Source organism: Mustela nigripes, chromosome 2, assembly GCF_022355385.1.
Source record: "Mustela nigripes isolate SB6536 chromosome 2, MUSNIG.SB6536, whole genome shotgun sequence".
Lineage (NCBI taxonomy): Eukaryota > Metazoa > Chordata > Mammalia > Carnivora > Mustelidae > Mustela > Mustela nigripes.
In genome coordinates this window covers 92,467,113-92,490,263 of record NC_081558.1, presented here as the reverse complement: position 1 = coordinate 92,490,263, position 23,151 = coordinate 92,467,113, and the positions used below count along the sequence as shown (strand labels likewise).

General features: G+C 36.8%; 1 protein-coding gene across 4 annotated transcripts in view; it reads right to left on the bottom strand.

Annotated features, from left to right (window-relative positions):
- The window catches only part of PPP2R3A (protein phosphatase 2 regulatory subunit B''alpha), a 197,413-nt gene that overhangs the window by 132,076 nt on the left and 42,186 nt on the right, over positions 1–23,151 (bottom strand). For all 4 annotated transcript variants that reach the window (XM_059390965.1, XM_059390966.1, XM_059390968.1 and 1 more), the window contains one exon: positions 13,073–15,493. In XM_059390965.1, the coding sequence (XP_059246948.1) occupies positions 13,073–15,052 (1,980 nt within the window). In that variant the 5' untranslated portion in view covers positions 15,053–15,493. The remainder of the gene's footprint in view (positions 1–13,072; positions 15,494–23,151) is intronic.

Here is a 23,151-nt window from a genome sequence, read left to right as displayed (position 1 = left end):
TGGTCCAAACAAACATTATTTTAAAAGTATGTATGTATATACTGTTCCTGAAAAGGTTCTGGGGTTGAAATTTCCAGGAGGGTTCTGGGACAGTTATATTAGGAGTCCATAATGGGTGCATATGTTAGGGGACTCACAAAGTCTTGAGGCAAGTTCACAGTATAAACTGTTAGGGGACTTGGAAAATAAAGAGAGAAGAAATATGAACTGTTTTGACTGTCAAAATAAAAATCTAAGTTGGCAAGAGTCAGACTATTAAAAGTCATCAGAGTGTCCACCACTGTAAAGGAATTTTCTGGTGAAAAGAATACAAAATCTACTGGTAATGGGAATCTCAGAAACCAAAGCCACAAAATTAGTGGGCACAGGTCAAGCACTTAGAGTCTATCAGAGCACTCATCACCTAATTCTAAGATTCCAGTGCTAGGATAAGTTGGTCCTGGAAAGGGTTAGATTGATACTAGGTCACCGCCAACCTTGAGAAAACTGCGCATCAAAGGTACAGTGTAAAACACCACACAAAGTACCCAACTGAGCAGCATATCCCTCTTAAGTATTAATTTGGTGCCAAGATATCCAGGATTAGCTAAATAAATGGGATACTCCTTTCAAAGAATTAAGCATGCAAACTTTCAACACACCTGTCTATTTTATGTCTAAGAACTGCGGTCCTGGAAGTTGAAGGTATCTACAAAAATGACATCTTATCAAGATAGCCTGGAATTACAACGGCCATATGGAAAGCATTCCAATTAGACAAGATCATTCATTTAAGAAATTCACTTAAAAGCGGGGGGTTCTCAAATCAAACAAACAGAATGGGATGCCTCCTTTAATAGGCAGGTGGGAGCCTCCAAAAGGCTTCAAAGTTCCAAAATAGCTTCACTGAAAGACTCATTGAAAAAGGCTAATGAAAAATTAAAGACATGAGAAGTACCCAAAACAAAAGAATGTTTGACTGAAATGTAAAAAAATAATGTAAAAAGTAATGTAAAAAATGTAAAAAGTTTAAGACTGAAACAACTCCTAATAGTCCCCTCTATCCTCCTTTATTTGAATGCTCTTTCTAGTAATCCTCTATCTGGATTGTTTTTCCACTCTGAAGAGAATACAAGAGGGTAAACGAAAGTCTGCCAAGTTAGTGGCCCTAAAACTGCAACAACTCCAAGTCCAGAGACCTAAAACACCTGGGCCATTATACCATTGTAGGAATCCACCATAAAAACACCAGCCTAGAAACTGACATCTCATTTGCAATCAATGAGGATGGGAAAAAAGATTGTCCTCAGAGGTCTTGTCAAATTTCCCACAAGTCAATGCTCCCATATCTGCTGCGGATGGAGAATCCCCATATGGGCCCCTCCCAGAGTTAATGGGATTCTCAGGGATCCTCTAGTAGACTGCTACCAGTTATATTCCCTTAAGTATTCTAAAGGGAACTAAAATTAAAGAAAAACCTTGCCAAATTCTGGTAGATACTAGGACTATACTTTAAACCCCATTTGCTCCCGAGCCTGCAGATAAGAAAGATCTTAGGAAAACTGGCAGAAGCCAGCAAAGGGTGAGAACTCTTACACAGTCAGTTCTGGATCTCCATAGTATTCACTTGAGAAAGGAAGGTAAAAATTTCACTGCCCCCTCCTTTTTTTTTTTTTAAATTTTATTTATTTAATTTGTCAGAGAGAGAGAGACAGGGCACAAGCAGAGGGAGCAGCAGGCAGAGGGAGAAACAGGCTCTCCACTGAGAAAGGAGCTTGATGTGGGACTCGATCCCAAGACCCTGAGCCAAAGGCAGAAGCTTAACTGACTGAGCCACCCAGGTGTCCCTGTCCTCTCCTTTCTAAATGCATACTCTGTGAATTTGGTTTTGGGGTACCCATTTGTTGTTGATCCTTTTCCTCCTTATTTGTCTTCAGAACTTGGCTTAGCTTTTTACCTGTCTCACACACACAGGTTGCCTGTTATTGTGTATGCAGGCAGGTCAACCATCAGACTGGAAGCCTAATAAATGGCTGGAAAAACATGGCTTGCACTCCACTTGTGGCTAGGGTTCTACCAATTGCTGCCAGCTCTTAGGGGGAATTGTCTTTCTTTCTTTTGGCTATCTTTGGGAACGGCTTTGGATCTTGGGAGGGTAGTATCTTTTGCACACTCTTAGGGATCCTTCTTGCATCCAAGGGGTTGTTTAGTACTGCCAGGAATATTCACTGTTTGTCCCAGCTGAAACCTGACAAGATATTTGAAAGATTTTTTTTAGGAGCTCTACGGTCAGAAGTTGGCCAAATTGGGAGCTGATATTCAGAGCCTGATAGAACTTTTTCTTTAGACCTTCTCCCCAGGCTAAATTAAGCTCATACCTAGAGGGAAAGGAAAATATTCCAAAGACAAAGAGTCTAAATCTAAACATAAAAGTCTTCAATTTCTAGCTTAATTGAAGATCTCCCTGATACAAAATAGCAAACTGAAGATAATGTAATTGGATGGGTATGTCAATACCTTAGTATCATTCAGGTTACAACTGGATTCTTTGAGGAATTAAAAGCAACTGTCCTACAAATGGAATCTTTACAAGAACAGAAAAGGCCCACCTATGCTTTGCACCAATTCTGAAAACTCCCCTATTCATCTCAAATGGCTTGTGCATACTGGAAAAATTCTGGCCTTAGGAAACAGAAGTCCTTTTTGGAGGAACTTGCATTCTTTCTTTGTGCCTTTGAGATGTACTTATTCTATCTGGTCTTCTCTAGGAACCAAGAGGTAATTCTTTTAAGAAGGAGGGGGGAAAAAAAGGAAAGGCTATCAGTGAATGAAAAATCTTCAAAGTCTTCTCCTCAAATATTAGTCATGTAACCTTAAAACTTAACCCTTCTGCCAGAAACACAATTGAACCCAAATGTTCTTTTAAAAAACTAGTGAGTTAACAATGAATTTTGGAACACTGAAACAAACTAGTGAGTTTTGCATTATCATACCTGTTTCATGGCTGAATTTTTAGAACAAAACCTGTAAGATCCCTATTTGTGTCTATCTGTATGTTTATGTATATCTATGGTTATATGTTCCAGATGGCTGACATTTTTCTACTTCCAGATAGTACTGCCAAAATTAATTTGTAAAGAAGCCCTATTGGTTTAAAAAAACTTAAGTGTCTAGATGAATCAAGATTATACGCTCAGAAACACAGACACTAACCCAAACGTTTTTCAAGTTTACATGATCTAGGATAATCTCTGGGGGGAATCTAGTTTTAGTTTGTTGGTTTAACTAAAACAGGCATGTCTTTAGAACTGTCAATATTAAATATAATGCAGATATACAACTTTTATTCTTCCTAACTCTACTATAAGTCCAAAGAGCTCATGCCATCTCTGTTGCAAAATCTGTCAAAAAGAAAGATAATTTAAGATGATGGCTGTTAAATGACTCATGAAAGTTTCATAATTGTTAAGAACATGTAAATTAAATAGATATAAGTTTAAGTTATATATGGACTTTTCAATAATAATTATGCTTTATAGTATGTCTACTTAAAGATATTTTCCAAAATCTTTGGTAACTTGAAACCTTAAAATTATAAAAAATTTATAATTTTTAAAATTATAAATTTATAAAATATAATTTATAAACTTTATAATTTATAAAATTATAAAAAGTTAAATTATAGATATTCATTGAATATCTAGATTATTTCCAAATAAATTACTGAAACGTTATTATTTTTTTAAAGATTTTATTTGAAAGACAGAGACCACAAGCAGGCAGAGAGGCAGGCAGAAAGAGAGGGAGAAGCAGGCTCCCCACCGAGCAGAGAGCCCGATGCGGGGCTTGATACCAGGACCCTGGGATCATGACCCGAGCCGAAGGCAGAGGCTTTAACCCACTGAGTCACCCAGGCGCCCCTGAAACATTACTTACATTATAAACTTTTTTACATTATTTATGTAACAAACACATTATTTATGTAACAAACACAGTTTATGTACTTCTGGCTTCCTCTTAGAAAGTAACTAAAATAATTGGGTCTATTACTGAACACATGTTGTGCCACATTGAAAAATTTACTATAGAAAGAATATACTTCTAGAAATTATGAAGTGTGTTTATAAATTTGCTAGTCCACAGTCCACTATTGCTTATTCCTCGGTTTTCATTAGGAATTAAAGATTCTAAGGGTTAAGAATTTTAATCAATATACATAACTAAAGTTACTGAAATAATACGGGTAAAAGAAAACAACTATATATTAAAAATTGGTAAGGAAAGTAGAATGTGTCGCTTGGGTATGGTATGAAGGACATGAGGTTTTGTTGTCGTTGTTTTGCTTTTTTGGCAAAGGAAAAAATAAAGTAATTTTGTTCAAAAGTAAAATAATTGTTCCAGAATAAGAAAAAAAATTAGGACAAAATCTGAATGGATATAAAAGAGTTGTAGAAGGTGCATGGAAAAGGAATCCTGAGAAAGGAACTTTATGTGTGGTCAATCTAGCTAAGATTGGAATGGATTTACTTAAGTTAAAAAAAAATGAGTTAAAAAGTTTTAGTATCTTTGATGCACTGATTCAAAACTAGAATTTGGTTTTTTCTCTGTTAAAAAAACAAAGTGTTTCCTTAGATTGGTCTGCTCTAAATAAAAAAAAAAAATTGTAAACGAAGTTTTTTCTAAGTAATCTGCCTGGTCAGCTAAGACTTTTTCTCACCAAAAAAATTTACTATGTTTCATATTGTCTTTATTGGGTCTTTGATTACTTAAGAAAACCCAGTCTTCTCAATATTTAAAGGGCTAAAATTTTGTTCACAACCCTGTAACCTTATTTATTTACCTTTAAAATCTTCTATTGTCACTTTGGTTAAATAGAAAACTATTATTTATAATGACCTGTGATCCTATTTATTACAATTTTCTAGCCTTCTGACATCTTGATAACTTCCTCAAGTCAAATTCTAAATGGAGTCATTTTACCTCAAAGTGACTTTAACATCTGCCAGAGTCCCTGGAAAATCTCAAAGGATTTGTCTCTCACCTTGTAAAAAAGAGATGTTAAACTAACTGGGTTTATTTGGTATGTTAAATCACATAGGAAACACGGTCAAATATGTAATAAACCTTCTTAGGTTGTATTTGTATGGATGCATGCTATTCATGAAATTCTAGAAATTGTATGAAATTCTTTTTTTTAAAAAGATTTTATTTATTTATTTGACAGAAATCACAAGTAGATGGAGAGGCAGGCAGGCAGAGAGAGAGAGAGGGAAGCAGGCTCCCTGCTGAGCAGAGAGCCCGATGCGGGACTCGATCCCACGACCCCGAGATCATGACCCGAGCCGAAGGCAGCGGCTTAACCCACTGAGCCACCCAGGCGCCCGAAATTGTATGAAATTCTTAAAAATCTGTTATGTCCTGGTATAATATTACCAGTCATAATTCCAGTTCTCTTAAAATGTTGTATGTCATAGAAATAACCACAATTCTAATAGAGTGAATTCTTATCAGATCTTTAACTATGGGCATTTTTAAGTCTTTTGTCATTTATGGATAGTTATTGTTTTACTCTATTGCTTTTTTAAAGGTGGGATTCATGGAAAGGACCCTACCACCTACACTGAACTACCAACATTGCTGCTAAATTACAAGGCATCAAACCGTGCATGCCTATTTCACAACTGAAGAAGGCTCCACCAAACATCTGATCCTGAATGCCAGAGACCTCAAAATCCAACTGACTAGGAAAAAGCAGCTGACACGGAGGCAGACTGTTTCCTTCCAAGACATCAGATCAAGAATGTTTCTTCATTCCTTCTCCGACTATCTTTTTCCTAAATCTTATACCATAAAGGTATTTGATTCTTTTGTCCAACTTTTTCCTTGTCCATGTCTGAAAAGATAATGCCATTGTTGACATATTTCAGGCCACTGCTAAAGCAGGTAATCCATCCTCCAACCACCTGCTCAATTTGCAAAGATGCTGGTAATCCTGTAGTTCTTTCTGCCCATTATAAATCTTTCCCTGATTTCCAATGCCTCAGTTTTTCTGAAACAAGCTCAGTAGATAAACCTTTCTAGGAAAGTGGAGATACAGTTACACAAAATACATAAATATGCCAACTGGCTTAAAGAAATATCTACCCCTTGGGGATAACTTCTTGACTTATTTGATTCTAGCTGGTTTGCCTTATGGGTACCCTGATTCATTTGTACTGTCCAAACCACGGGATTGTTTTGTTGCCAATTATTATTATATTCATATGTTATTTATAGAAATACTATATATATTTAAAGATCTTTTGAATATTTTATTATTTGAGAGAGGAAGGGAGAGAGAGAGAGAAAATGAGCAGTGAGAAGGGCAGAGGGAGAGAAGCAGAGAGAAGCAGACTTCCCACCAGGCAGAGAGTCTAACACGGGGTTCAATCCCAGGACCCTGGGATCATGACCTGAGCTGAAGGCAGATGCTTAACTGACTGAGCCACCCAGTGCCCCAAATATTATATCACAATATTTTTCTCCCCAAAAGTTTAAAGGCATGTGGAAAGCTATTGACCAGCTGACAGATGGTCTCTGGAACAACAAAAGAGAACAGAAAAAACCAGCTCCTAGAACAGGAGTCTGACATCATCTCTTGAAAACTGCAATGAGACTTGAAGAAGTGATGGTAACTAAAAGACTGGTATTTTTGATCAAATCTCTAAAATGGTCAAGAGGATGATCAAATAAGGGGACTGTGGAAATAAATGTTTAGGTCCAAGATAGAGCTGTACCTGCCAGGGGTGCCACCCAGCAAAGCAAAACTTAGGTAACTGTGTCCCTATCAATACTCCGCTTGACCAGAAACACAATATATTCACATAGCCAATTCTCCAGTGCCAAGCTAACTCTGCACCTTTTCATGACAGGCAAGGCTATGTGGCCCCAGCCAATCAAATGTTTCTATTTGGCTCTTCCTTGTTCTTTATTCTTCAGCTTACAAAAGCTTTTTGCCTTATGGTGCATCTCTGAAAGGAGACTGTTCATTTCATGACATGTTTAAAGTTTGTTTGTATCATCTAAATTGTCCTCCTTAATAAATTTTTAACGCCTATAAATGATCTCGACTTCATTATTGAAATAGGTCTAGTTGAAGTTCACACTTGGCAATACTTCGGTGATAGTTCTACCTTTTTTTTTTTTTTTTAAGGTTTTATTTATTTATTTTACAGAGAGAGAGCAAGAGCAGGAACACAAGCAGGGGGAATGGGAGAAGGAGAAGCGGGCTTCCTGCTGACAGGGAGCCTAATGTAGGGTTCCATCCATCCCAAGACCCAGGGATTGTGACCTGAGCTGAAGGCAGACACTTAACGACTGAGCCACCCAGGTGCCCCTTTACTTTTTATTCTTGAAATTAAAAAATAAAAATAAAGATATTTCTTAAAAACACTGAAATTTTAATTTGTACTTTTTAGTAATTGGCACAGGTTTTCCCCACAATTAGTTGAAATTTTTAAGGTTTCACTAGACTTAAATATTATAGTAGAGCTTTAAAAAAAATCTTCCTCTTTATTTACCTTAAATTCTTCTTTTATTGAAGAATTCTGCCCCATTTCCTCCATGCTTTCAATTGAGGCAAACAATAATAGAAATTTTTTCCTAGCCTTTTTTTTCAACTAAAATTAAAGAGAGAGAATTTTCAAAGGAGCCTAGGTTTTATTATTTTAAGTTGTGAATATCAGCTAACAGGCTATTGCTCCATTTGGCTAAAAACAGACCAAAAATGACTGTAATAACATTTTATAGTTTCTAAGTGTTTTAAAAAAATTGTCTTATCTCCTATTCAAAACATGTTTCAGTAATTCATTCATTCATTCAAAATAATGAAACCCTCTGAGAGCTCCAACACATACCTTTTTTCCTCCTCCACAGGCTGTTCTCTTCTTATATAACTCATTTTCACCCATCTTCACACCTCAGCTATTCTAGAACCTACAGGTTGTTTGCTGTCACCTAGAGGCTTAGTGAAGAAAGCATGTACTAAATGTTCATTCGCTAGTCAATAATATCAGTAACTTGACAGTTAGAAAGGGATGAAAAGGAAACTGTTTCAAGTGGGAAAGTAAGAGATAGGTCATCACTGGGGGTGGGGGGAAATCTGTGAAGATCAAAACCCAAGATCAGAACTCATGATGAAGAATTTCCAAACACTGTGCTCATTTATTTTGCTTTTTCTATTGGTGTACTATTTGACTGCTGACAATCACTGGTAGTTTTTACTACTGATATTTAATGATTCCAAGATTTCCAATGCCTTTAACAAAATATCACATAGAACCTCGTCAAAAACGTTTTGCCGATCTACAGTCAAATAATATCTCGCTGAAGAGTTCACAAACTTTTTTCTGTAAGTGGCCAGATAGTTGATATTTCAGGCTTTAAGGGCTTTAAATACTCAATTTAGGTGAAGGACAAAAGCAGTCAGATCATTATGTTAACAAATGGGTGCAGCTGTATTCTAATACAACTATTTACAAACACAGGTCACAGGAAAGATTTAGTCCTTAGGCATCAGGTTGTTGACTCCTGATCCAGACTAGTATCTGGATATCAATCTCTCAATACCAAACATATCTTCTATTTGCTTATCATTCCCAATACAGGTTTGAATTTTATTTCTGGGCAAAAAACATCTGAACTAATACTGCTCACTCTTGAGAAATTATTTTGAAACAATGTTAAAATATTAGTAACATATACTATCTTCAAGTCACTCTTTCTTTTCAGTCACCAACACACTTCCTATATGCCCCATTACATAAAGCTTTTAATTGAAATGTTTTGAACAACTGGTAAAAATTGTCTAAGAAATTGAAAAAAAAAAAAAAGCCTACTTTAACATTTATTATCCTTTTAAAAATGTATTATTCATTAAAAAAAATACCGTGGGACTTTTCTGCTTAAAAACCTTTAGTTCCTCACCCTAAGGGTTTAGCATACCATACAGGTCATTCATAAATTGGCCCCAATCTACCTCTAAACTTTTACTTCCTATTGCTTTTTGTTCACTCTCTCACTGTAAGAATAAAAACATGACAAATAATACTATATAAAAACTTGCAGGAGATGTATACCAAATTCAGGGCAGTGGTTACTTCTGGAAAGGAGAGAGAATACTAGGTTAGGGACCCCAGGGGATTTCAACTCTATCTTAGATGATTTTTTTAAGAATGATGATGATAATAAAAAAATACTAAAAATACTAAATAAAGATCTGAAGCAAGTATGATAGAATGTTAATATTTGACAAAGCTAAGTGGTAGGTAATAATGAATGCTTTTTCTATCATTCACTATACTTTTCTATTTAAAATGGGGATTGACAAAATACATTCTGTGGGCCAAATATGGCCCACTACCTGTTTTTTAAGGCTTGGGGCTAACAGTAGTTTTACATTATTAAAGTGTTGTTTAAAAAAAAAAAAAGACAAACTGTGACAGAGAATGTGTGACCTTGCAAAGCCTCAGATATTTACATCTGGCCCTTTATAGAAAAATCTGCTAACTCCTGATTTAAAATATTTCATAAGAAGCACAGAAAGACTAAAAAATATAAATAAATAAAGAAGCAGGAAGCCAACTGAATCAAGAAAAATGGTTTTATTTTCTTGCATTAACTATTTTCAGGAATTAAACATTTTATATTACCTTTCTCTTTAAATTAGCTTTTCACGAATTATTTTCAACTTTTATCAAAAAGAAATCTCATCAAATTCTATTCTTTTGTGGGGCACCTGGGTGGGTCAGTCAGTTAAAGGTCTGTCTTTAACTCAGGTCATGATCTCAGGGTCCTAAGATCAAGCCCCACATTGGGCTCTCTGCTCAGTATGGAGTCTGTTTCTCTTCCCACCCTCCCTCTGTGCTCTTTTTAAAAGAATGATAGGAGGGTCTTTTTAAAAAAAAAATTGTGTTTAAATTCAATTTAGTTAACATATACTGTATTATTAGTTTTAGGAGTAGAATTTAGTGGTTTGTAAATTGCATATAACACCCAGCACTTATTATATATCAAGTGCCCATTTACCCTATCTCCCACCTACCTCCCCCTCCAGCAACCCTCAGTTTGTTTCCTGGAGTTAAAAGTCTATTATGATTTGCCTCCCTCTCTGTTTTCATCTTATTTTGTTTTTCCTTCCCTTCCCCTATGTTCACTTGTTTTATTTCTTAAATTCCACATAAGTGAAATCATATGGTATTTGCCTTTCTCGGACCGGCTTATTTTGCTTAGCATAATACCTTCTAGTTCCATCCATGTTGTTGCAAATGGCAAGATTTCATTCTTTTTGATGGCTGCATAGTATTTGATTGCATATATATATCACTTCTTTATCCATTCATCTGTCAATGGACATCTAGGCTCTTTCCATATTTTGGCTATTGTGGGCATCGCTGCTATGAACATTAGGGTGCATGTGCTCCTTTGTATCTTTTGGATAAATACCTAGTAGTGGAACTGCTGGGCAGCTCTATTTTTAACTTTTTGAGGAAACTCCATACTATCTTCCAGAGTGGCTGCACCAGTTTGCATTCCCACCAACAATGTAAGAGGGTTCTCCTTTCTATAGGTGAGTCTTTTAATAAGATTTTGACCTCAGTCCATACTTGTCAAAAAATTGAAAACCAATAGACCCAAGTGCGGGATTTTTAGTTGGGTGTATTTAGATTGGGAACGTTCCAGAGGGTACATGCTCACGAGCTGTCAGCCAAGGTATAGGAATGGTGTTACATAGGACTTATTCTTAGCCTCAGGTTCACATTTTCTACTTTTTGCAGCTCATCTCCTTTAGAAGAATTTTCCCTCTTTTTTCCGAGAAGATAATGGGGGAGGAGGGTTAAATAAAATTCAAAATACTGTATTACAGTAAGTTTCTGGTTATAATGGTTGTTAGACATTGTAATAGGTCAGCAGAAAAAGTAATTTTTTTTTTTTTTGAATGAGCAGATAGGTTATTTAGGGGAAGATAGTGAGAAAAAACATCTAAATGTCTTAGCATGCCTTAGCTCCCAATAATGGTTAGATCTTGGGGCACCTGGGTGGCTCAGTGGGTTAAGCCTCTGCCTTTGGCTCAGGTTATGATCCCAGGGTTCTGGGATTGAGCCCCGCATCTGGCTCTCTGTTCAGCAAGGAGTCTGCTCCCACCCCACCCCTCTTCTGCCTGCCTCTCTACTTGTGATCTCTGTCAAATAAATGAATGAAATCTTAAAAAAAAAAAAAATGAATGGTCAGTTCTTATGTTATCACCATTTTGAGATTGCTATATAGGTATTTTCTTTATAAAATATTCAGCACATCAATATCGCTTATGTACATGAAAGCATTTTCTTATTTTTGTTTTTAATTTTAATTAATTTTTAATTTTAATTTCCAGTTTCTTGCTCCCAGTATCAACCAAGTTAACTAAAGATATAACCAACTGTGGATCAATGAATAAGGAGACTCAGAAATTTCACAGAAATGCTTGGTAAATGTTTGAGAATATTTAGACCCAACGCATCATTTTGTAACTTTAAGTATGTATAGTTTTAAACTTAAGTACTTGTCACTGGTAACTAGAAATGTGCCCGGCACAACCACAAAATAAATACAATGTAAAAATTATTCATCTGATCATAATATACTCTTTTCCCTACTTATACAAAAATATTAATGAGATTAATATTAATATTAATGTTAAAATTAACATTAACTTCCTTTTCAACTTGCCCACATATACGCCATCTCTAATATCCAATTTTTAAAAAATTTACATTAAAAATACATAAAAAGGCATAAAAATAACACAAAAAAATACTTATGATCCATCACCAGATTACTAACACTACTGAGGTCCTCTGTACATCCTTCCTCAGTTCCACCCCTCATCTTTTCCCAGGGAGTAAACATTGTTCTGGACATTATATTTGGTGTATCCATGTATTTCTTCATACTTTTTGTACCATGTACATATCTTTAAGAATTCATATCATTTTACAACTTGTTTAATTAATTGGCCTTATGTTTGACTTCCTATATGTATGGTACATCATTCATGAGGTAGAGACAGTGCTCACCAAGTATATTCTACGTGCTTCCCTATGTTTCTTAGCTTTGGGGCTAGAATCACTGCACTGTGAGTGGAAAGAAAGGGCATCACAGGTAGGAATAAGACAGTAAAAAGCAACATTTCTTTTTTTCCCTTCCTCAGTGAACTCTTAAGCCATATTTCAGATGGAGCAATAGGGCAGTTGCAGGAACACGGAGCATCTATCACCCTGAGCCCCTGAGCGAGACGGAGCAAAGCCCATCGCCAACTCATGTTAGATACATAAAATGAACAAGAAATTACTGTCAGGCTAAGACATACACACGAGTGGGAAGATAACTGCCTTTTTGGGGTTATTAAAGCAAAACTATCAGCAGGGTAAATTCAAAGCCTTTTGAAAATACTACTATCCTATGACCTTAAAGTCATAGGATAAGAAGCAAATCCTATACACTCTAGTCTTTACCTTCTTTGAAGACCCTATTGCACGAACAATACTTTCAGAAGAAGGGCCAACATGCTCATGAATTCCTTCCAGTATGTTAGTTGCGTTTTCCCAACTAGATTTCAAGGTCTTTAAGAAATCATGTCCTGTCTTTTTTGTACCTCACACTGCACCTTATAGTCTGTACATGTATGTATTAATGACTGGCCTACTGGTTGACTAGGGAGGATGAGGCTAATATTAAATGCCTAATTGTGTAAGGTACCTTGCTTGCATTTCACCCAAGTTACCTTGATCCTTATTTCTAATAAATAGATGAGGATATTAAGGCTAAGTAACTTTCCTCTGGTCACAGGGCTAGGAAGAAGATGAAACGTGTGAGGAGGGCAGCTGAAACCAGTCTGGATGACTCTAAAGCCCTTGCTTTTTAGTTTTTTTCACTGAACTAGGACCATGCTTAGTCTAAGGCAGGAAGTTTATTAGAAAAGAAAACGGCCAACAGAAATAGTTTTTCTTTTTAAGTTTTGCACAGATTAAAACATTTCTTTGGCTAATTCTCAGGACTCAAGATTGTTGGGTCTTACCTTGATCACCTCTGGAGTCTGCTGAATCAAAACTACTGAAGTAGTATCTTTGGCTTTATCACCAATAGGACTTCTACAGACCGATAAATTGGCCTGGGAGGCAGTTGTCAAGGTTTCCTGTAGAATCTGCATCATTTCCTTTTCTTGTGATAGGCTCCCTCTGCCTGATTTGCATTCGACTAGTTCTTGAGCAAAATCTTCAATGCTTTCTAGAATTCGCAGTAAGAGGACTCGATCCTCTTCCTCTATTTTGTGTCCATTGGTTTCAATAATCCTTGTTAGACAAGAAGGGGAGACTTTTTCGGTGGGTGAAGAGACTTTAGACTTCGGCTCAAGATCTATAGGAAGCTGATCAGTCAATGGACTATGACTATTTAGAGAGTTAGAGCTTTTACCTTTGGTAAGTGGCTCTCTTAGAGAGGTCTCCATTTTCTGTGAAAATGATTCCAAATCCATTAATAATTTATCTATCTCTTCCTGACTATTAGGATTCATAAAATCTCTGTGGTCTCCCTCTTTAATTTTAGGAACTTTTGATTTAAGGTCTTCCTCACATAGGTTAACAACTGGTTTCTCAAATATCTTACTACTTTCACTTTGCAATAAGGCAGAACATTTTTTAAGAGGAGGACCACAGTCTGAAAATTCTGCTCTATCTTCATTTACCTTTAACAATTCCTGACCAGGTCCATTCTCTGTCCTTTGTCCTTTATCTAATGCTTTCTTTCCATCTGACTCTTCTTCAATATAAAGGGTTTCCATTAGGTCACCAGAAGAAACATTTTCTAAAGAGTTCATGGTAGATTGAAGCTGGGCATCTTTTGGAGTTCTGGGATCACTTATCTCAAGGTTATATAAGGGATCTGTAGAGTTGTTTGGAGTGGATTTTACTGGGTCTGTTTTCCTAGAACTGTGTTTGTCATCTTGCAGTGCTATAGTTTGAAATTGTCCAGAGTCAGGGGCTGAGAGCTGGACAACATCTTCATATTTAGGGGGCTGTTCAGTGCCAAATACTGGGGAAAAGGGAGTCAGTTGTAAAGTGGGCATATTACTGACCAGTTCTGTTAAATCTATAGCCTCATTATTTCCAGGTTGCATGAATTCAAATGGTAGCTTTTTCAGATAGGATGCTAACCTGGTCATTACATTCACATAGACAGTATCAGTGTTGGCATCGTTGCTGTTTCCTTCATTGATGCTATTCCCTGACTTTTTCTTTATGCATTGTTTTATGATATCTGTGCATTTTTTCAAATCTTCAGAGCATTTCAGCAAGATGTCCAAGCACATCTTTATGTCTGTTACAGAAGAAAAATTATCTATTTTATGTTTTTCCAAAATCTGAGTAACCAGGTCCTCTTCAGAGAAGTTGTGAAGAAGCATTGAAGTTAGGTTTGTGTCAAGCGAGTTTCTATGGGACAACGATTTTTCCTCAACTGAGGCACTCCGGAGTAAACCAAAGGATGGGGAGTTCCCATCATTGTTATAATGGCCACAGAGGAAGTCAAAATCAACTGACCTCCTATTAAATGAGTCAGACTTAACTTTTCTTCCCTTTTTGTAAGCTGCATGGTTAGAGTTCTTGAGCTTTTCAAAGGAAAATTCCTTTATTTTTCCACTGGCAAAACTGATTGCTTCTCCTGCAATGTCCTTTAAGTTACAGGTATTCTGAAAGGCAGATCCTTTCTTGACCCTGGGTATGCCTGTTAGGACCTGCTGGTGATAGTCACCCTCAGCTGAGGAAAACCCGTTTTCATGGGGTAGAAACATAGAGCCCAGATCTGCATCTTTGAACTGAGACACAGGGATGTGTAAGAGGTCTGCACAAACACTATGATGTACCACAATGCAGTCAACTCCATGTGTAAAGGTGTGGCAGGTTCCAGTGCAATAATGTATAGCTTGCTCAAAACGCCGGTCTATCACCACACTGCTGTAGTGGTTCACAGTACTGACCACAAGTCTGTAAGTTGCTGCCATAATATCGAATCCACTCAGTGATGTGAACTGAATTTTCTAGAACTTATTTCAAATAAATTCTCCTAACTTACACTCTGCTGAAAATATACTTGATGACTAAGTTCAGTGGTTTCTTGAAAATGTAACGACCTTTCCTCAAAAAAAAAAAAAACCATTTAAATTTGGGGTTTGGTAACTGTCAGGATACAGTAGCTATTGCACATGTGTGCTTGTATTAGGAAGTCTAATAATTTAATAACTGTGCTCTTTAGTTTTATTTAGTAATATGATACTGTAGGATTTTATAATATAAAATCCTCTTTCAGTTCTTCAGCAGTTTTTTGATGCAGAAATTTATTGTCATGAATTTACTCTCATAAATCTTAGTTGGCAGTACAGAAGTACTGTGATAACTGAGTCCTCCAAAGAATTAAATGATCCATTTTTTGGTGAATGAGAAACCTGTAATGAAAAAAGAAAACAATTTTAAAAATATGATTTCTTAATCCTGACAGAACCTTTTATTTCCTCTTTTGCATCCCATATGCAGTTAGTCACCAAGCCTTATTCTTTGCCACATTACTGCCTATCTTTGATTCATGTCTTTATTTCATCACGGCCTATGCTCCTTACTACCTGGAGTATTATTACTTCAACTCTGCCTTGTTACAACTGCCTCCCAGTTGGTATTTCTTACTCTGCCCTCCTTGCCACCTTATATGACACCAACAAGCTTAGATTCAGATAGTTTTTTAACCCTCACAGTTCCAAGAATTCACACTACTGATCTCTGTAAGTAAGGCACCATGCATCCTACCCCCTTTAACTTATTTTCAAGCCTTTCAACATCTGTTCCCATCCACCTGCAACCTTATTTTGTGCTACTGCCCTGTGCCAAACTTTTGGTTCCATCAACCTAATCTTTTCAAAGATTGCCAACAAATAGTGCTTGTTCCTTATTCTACAACTTCCTCTATACTTGGAAATCATTATCCCATCGTCTTTTCTTACTAATAGAGAGAAATGACCAACATTACTACTTCTGATCCTATCCTCTCAGGTACTACCACATGCAGAGCTTTCTCTTGTTACCAAGTGGACAGGATTTACTTCATCATCCTCTTACTTAAAAAAAAAAAAAAGGATTTAAAACCATGCTTTAGTTGTTTTCTAAAAAGGTTCAATCAATTTACTCATTCAAGAAACACTGAGTGCTTACTATGTGCCAGGCACTTGTTAAGTGCTAAGGATATAGCAGTGAATAAAATAAAGTCCCTGCGCTTATGGAGCTCATAATCTAGCTGAATAAAGAAAACCAGCATGCATGTAATCATACAACTTAGATGGTGACATGTTCTATGGAGAAAACTCAAGCAGGGTAGGGTTTCAGAAAGAATGAGTGGAACTGTGTTATAAAGGGAAGTCAGGTAAGATCTCACTGACATTTGAACAGAGATCTGAAAGAATAAAGGGAGCAGGCTGAGAAGGTGTTTTGGGCTAAATCATCTCAGGCATTATAACCATAGATACAAAGGCCCTGAGGTGGGAGCACGCTCGATGTACTATAAGAAAGAGAAGGAGGCTGATGTGACTGGCACAGAGAAAGCAAGTTGGGTGGTGTGGGAAGTGAGGTCAGAAAGGAAAGGTAGGGGATTAAATCATGCAAGATCTGTAGACTTATGATGAATTTGGCTTTATCCTGAGTGAGCTGGGAAACAACTGATGGCTACTGAGCAGAGGAATGACATGATCAGACTTATATTTTAAATTGGTAATTCTGGCTGCTATGGTCAGAAGAGACTGTGAGGGAGCAAGATAAAAAGCAGAGAAGCAAATTAGGGGCTACTGCAATAAATCAGGCAAGAAGACTTGGGGGCTTGGACCAGGACAGTAAAGTGGAGAAGTTTAGATACTGTATATATATCAAAGGTAGAGCTAGTAGTATTTGCTGAAGGATAGGTGTATGATACTACTAACTCAAGAATGATAAAGTAAAGCAACGAAAGGGAGCTGATGACTGAAAGGAGAGCATTGATTCCACTATGCCATCGATAGAAGTGGCATTTTTTTTTAAAGATTTTATTTATTTATTTGACAGAGAGAAATCACAAGTAGATGGAGAGGCAGGCAGAGAGAGAGAGAGGGAGGGAAGCAGGCTCCCTGCTGAGCAGAGAGCCCGATGTGGGACTCGATCCCAGGACCCTGAGATCATGACCTGAGCCGAAGGCAGCGGCTTAACCCACTGAGCCACCCAGGTGCCCTAGAAGTGGCATTTTAACCAATAAAAATCTTTACCCCCTTAATGAGAAACAGAACGTTATTGTTTTCATTTTTAAAATTAACATATAATGTATTATTTGTTTCAGGGCTACAGGTCTGTGATTCATCAGTCTTACGCTTCATAGCACTCACCATAGTACACACCCTCTCCAATGTTCATCACCCAGCCACCCCATCCCTCGCACCCACTCCCCTCCAGCAACCCTCAGTTTGTTTCCTGAGTTTTAATCTCAGGTGTCTCTTATGATTTGTCTCCCTCTCTGGTTTTGTCTTGTTTCATTTTCCCTTCCCTTTCCCTATGATGCTCTGTCTTGTTTCTCTAATTATTGTTTTCATTTTAATTTCTTCAGTCCTAGAAAACTTTTTTGCTTGTTTTGTTTCTTCTCTGGTAAATTATCTCTTCACATCTTTTGCTCACTTAGGTATTAGAGATTTAATGACTACAGATAAAATTAATTCATGCAGAACCCTTTCTTTTGTTGAATTCTTATGCCAGAGTACCTTTCCTGGACCTCTGGATCCAATGATTACTTTGTTTTTATGCCAGTACTACACTATTATAATTACTGTTGTCTTATTAAGTTTTACTATCTGGTTTTGCTTCCCATATCCCTAATTATGATTAGAACTCCAAATGTTCTTTGATGGTCTTCTAGATGAATTTTTGAATAGTTAAATTTTAAGAAAAATGTTATTAGAATTTGATTCTAATTGCAAGAAACTTATGAATTATTTTTGAAAAAAACAGTGATGCCATTATAATAACCGATTTTCTATCCAGGAAGATATAAATATTAATTCCAATATTTATTTCTCTTTGTGGTTTTCCTCAGTGGGTCGCCCCCTCCCCCATTCTTCTTGTCCTTCAATGCCTAACTTTGTTACTAATATGAATGGGTCTGGAGCTACTGTGTCATGCTTCACTTCCTTACCTTCAAATCTCAGATGTTGGCTCATATAAAACTAGATCTCATGAAGAATGAAGCTGAAGCAGAAAGAAGTTCCATACTAAAGGAAGTGCCCAGGGATACTTGGGTGGCTCAGTCATTAAATATCTGCCTTTAGCTCAGGTCATAATCTTAGGGTCTTGGGATTGAGCCCCACCACCAGGTTCCTTGCTCAGTGAGAAGCCTGCTTCTCCCTCTCCCACTCTCCCTGCTGTGTTCCATCTCTCTCTGTGTCTCTGTCAAATAAATAAAATCTTAAAAAAAAAATAAAGGAAGTGCCCAGTAATTCTTAACTGAAAATGCAAACAAGCCAAAGAGGAACTAGGTGTTATGGGACAAAATATTGAACATGGCAATAGAAGAAGTAAGTACCTTTCCAAAAGATGCATAAAAGACAAAGAAGAAATAGCACCAAACATGAAAAACTATATGCCTTTTCAGAAATCCAAGATTTTGAAAGAGCTTTTCAGTAAGGATAAAAGAAAAATAAAGGATATTAGTAAGAAAGTATATCAGGATAGCTATGTGAGAGACAGTAGGGCTATATCCTAGTACAGTTGGTAATTTAGGTGATAAAATGGGTACAAAGGTGAAATACATGAGTGCTAGAAAGCTTAAATAATTGATGCCTATGAAAACACGTGATAAATTCCTAAATTAACATAAAGACTATTTTATTTCTCTGAAATCTGAGAAATGAGAGACGTTATTTCTCTAAGGTTGGATATAACCAAAACAGCCAGTTTATAAAATAACATGACAGAAAATACAAGTCTTCATGTGATATTAGAATTCAAAATAGTCAAGGAAGAAGAGACAACACCGGACAAAGATAGACATGTGCTTTTAGACAAGGGCTATCCTATAAAACATGCTGTGTTGATGGGAATATTCTATACGTGTTCTGATATGGATGCCATTAGCCATATGGGGCTACTGAGCCCTTTAAACGTGGCTGGTGTAATGGAAGAGCTGAATTTTAATTTTATTAAAAAATTTAAATTTGTAATTATTTATTTTAGATTCACATAGAAGTTGCAAAAGTAGTACAGAGAGCTCCTGTGTACTCTTCCTCCAGAGTCTTCCAAAGAGAACATCCTACATCACCATAGTACAGTGAGCAAAACCAGGAAATTGACACTGGTATTATTCACCAGTTTTACTTATACTTACTCCTTCTCTCCTCCCTTCCTTCTACAATAAATACCACCACAATCAGGATACAGAACTGTCCCATTACCCCCAAGAGCCCCTTCTATTACCCTATGACTTTATATATACTGTGACTATAAAGTCACAGTCACCCCAATCCTAACCTTGACAATCACGAATCTATTTTCCATCATTATAGTTTTGTTATTTCAAAAACATTTCATGAATGGAATCATAAAGTATATAAACTTTTAATATTTTCTTCTCTTACTTAACAGAATGATTTTGAGTCATTCACTTCACACATGTACCAACAGTTCATTCCTTTTTATTGCTGAGTTGTATTCCATTGTGTAGATATACTAAAGTTTGTTCACACATTCATTCATTCAAGGATATTTATTTGTCTCTATTTACAAATAAAGCTGCTGTGAATACTAGTGCACAGGTTTTTGTGTGGACATGGTTTTCATTTCTCTGCATAAATAAAAGCGTGACTATAGGGTTGCATGTTAAGTATATGTGCATACATATATATGTATGTGTGTGTATACATAAAGATTTTATTTATTTGAGAGACAGAGTGTATGAGTGGGGGGAGGGGCAGAGGAGAGCTAAAGAGGGACAAGCAGACTCCCCATCGGGTAGGGAGCCCCACGAAGAGCTTAATCCCAGGACCCCGAGAACCTGAGCCAAAGTCAGACACTTAATTGACTGAGCCACCCAGGCATCCTTTAAGTATATCTTTATAAGAAACTGCCAGACTGTTTACCTGCATGACTACACCATTTTACATTCCCATCAGTACAAGACTTATGGTTGGTTCCACATACTCTTTAGCATTTGGCATTGTCACTATTTTCTATTTTATCCATTCTAATAGGTGTGTGATGTTATCTCACTATGGTTTTAACTTACATTTTCTTAACGGCTAATGATGTTGAACAACATCTCCTGTGCTTACTGACCAGCCCCATATCTTCTTTGGAGAAGTGCTGTTTAAATTTTTTGCCTGTTCTAATTAATTGGTTATAACCTAAAAAGCCATATGTGGCTAGTGGCCACCATATTAAACAGTGTAGTTCCAGATAACAGGAATGTAGCTTTCAGAAATGCTAACACTTTAAAAGAAAACATGAAGAAAAAAAAGAAGATAAGGCAAAAAGGATGATTGATAGGTTTTAAAAATGCAATTTGATGAATTTGCCATAAGTAAACTTACTGAAGAAAAAAAGTGGGAAGAACTAATTGTAATTTTAGGACTCTAAATTAAAGTTTTGAAGGGACATAACTGAAAAAGGGAAGAAGCATATAACAAAGCCAAACCCTAAGGGGTGGCTCTAATTTCAGTAAGAAGCTTAGAGTCTAAAATGATTTGAGCTTTTTATAAAAATGCAAAAGAGACCAAGATTACTTCCTTGGTATTTGGTTCAGATCTGTGAGTGTCAAATTCTGCCTTTTTTATTCAGTCCATGATTAACTGATGCCCAACTGTCTAGTTGGAATCCTAGACATGGAATCTAATCCAACTAGTCTCAATCAGAGATAGATCATAATCTATCTAATTCAGATAGATTACATGGGTTGAATTCCCACCCTGCCACTTACAGCTATGAGCGCTTACATAAACTGTTTAATTTCTGTTAGGCTCTTTCACCCGAAAAACAGAGATAATAACGCTACCCATCTCATAAGGACTAAGTGAACACATCAAATGCTTAGAACAATGGTTAAGACATAAGAAATGCTCAATCACTATTAGCTGTTATTGGTATAATTCACTCATCAAACATTTTCTATTCTAAGCCAGACCCAAAATAATTCTATGACGGCCCTGAGTATACTTACTGTCTGCGGGCAATGAGAGAAGCAAGCACAGTGGGAAACAGAAGCACTAGGGCAGGGCTCTGTTTTCCCCCATTTGTTCCCCCATTTCCCCCATTGCTCTTCCATTAGAAAATGTTCATAAGTAAAAAGCATTTTAATTATTCATTCAAAAATAACCAATTAATATTTTTATGGATATGTATTGACATTTTCTTATGAAAATTTATAAATGTATATTTTTCACAAAAGTTTGACTACACTATGTATTTTAAAACTTACTTCAAACTAGCAAGATCTCATGAATCTGCTTCTATGTCAGAACAGATCTAGATGATTTATTTATTTATTTAAATTTTTAAAAAAAATTATTTATTTGTCAGAGAGAAAGAAAGAGTGAGTAAGCACATGGTGGGGGAACAGCAGGCAGAGGGAGAAGCAGGCTCCTCACCAACCTGGGAGCCCGATGTGGGACTTGATCCCAGGACCCTGGGATCATGACCTGAGCTAAAGGCAGCTGTTTAACAGACTAAGCCACCCAGGCATCCTTAGATCAGTTTTTTAGATTTATTTATTTATTTGAGAGAGAGAGAGAGAGGGAGTGAGCCCGCACAAGTGGCAGAGGGATGGAAGGACAGAATCTGAAGCAGACTCTGTGCTGAGCACAGAGCCAGCCTGGGGCTCAATCTCACCACCATGAGTTCAAGGCCTAAGCCAAAACCGAGAGTTGGATGCTTAACTGACTGTGCCACCCAGGACCCCAGATCTAAATCATTTTAATGGACATATAGTATTTTACCATATGGACAAAATAATTCAGCCATCTGCCACTGCTACACTATTAGGTTATTATTTTTTTGTTTTAAAATAACCGATAAACATTCTTACACACTTTTCAGAGCTGTTTAGTTATCTTCCCAGGATATATTCCAAATAGTAGAATGCTGAGTCAAAAGGGGTATGTGTAAGTATATATACACATTTTAAAGGTTCTTTGATATATAAGGTCAGTGTTTCCTCCAGAAAAATGACAAATTTCTACTTTCAATATCAAGATAGAATCAGATCCATTTCTCCATGTTCTCCTTCAGTGACAGCACTCTTTAAATCTTTGCTAATTTGAGAGATTAAAAAAAAGAAAGTGCATTATTTTAAATTGTGCCCAAACATAGTTTTATTTACCTCATAAACATTTTGTGTTCATTTGTGAAGGCTTTCTTCATGCCGTTGGCCCATTTTGAAACAGAGCATCCAAATTAGAAGAGTCAGGAAAGACTTCCTAAAGTAAGGAATGTATGTACCTGGTTTTGAAGGACCAATGAAAATTAGACAAAAAGAATGGGAAGGGGGTATCTGGGTGACTCAGTCAGTTAAGCGTTTGCCTTGGCCTCAGGTCATGATCCTAGGGTCCTAGGATTGAGCAACTGCTCAGTGGGGAGCCTGCTTCTCTTCTCTCTCTCTCTCTCTGCTGCTCCCCGTTTGTGCTCTCTGTGTCAAATAAATAAAATCTTAAAAAAAAAAAAAGAAAAAAGAATAATACTCTAGGCACAGGGGAACATATAGGTGAAGGCTCAGAGGCCTAACATGGCACAACTGAGTTCAGAACTACAAGCAGTTCCAGCTGATTTCACTCGAAAAACAGAGATAATAACGCTACCCATCTCATAAGGACTAAGTGAACACATCAAATGCTTAGAACAATGGTTAAGACATAAGAAATGCTCAATCACTATTAGCTGTTATTGGTATAATTCACTCATCAAACATTTTCTATTCTAAGCCAGACCCAAAATAATTCTATGACGGCCCTGAGTATACTTACTGTCTGCGGGCAATGAGAGAAGCAAGCACAGTGGGAAACAGAAGCACTAGGGCAGGGCTCTGTTTTCCCCCATTTGTTCCCCCATTTCCCCCATT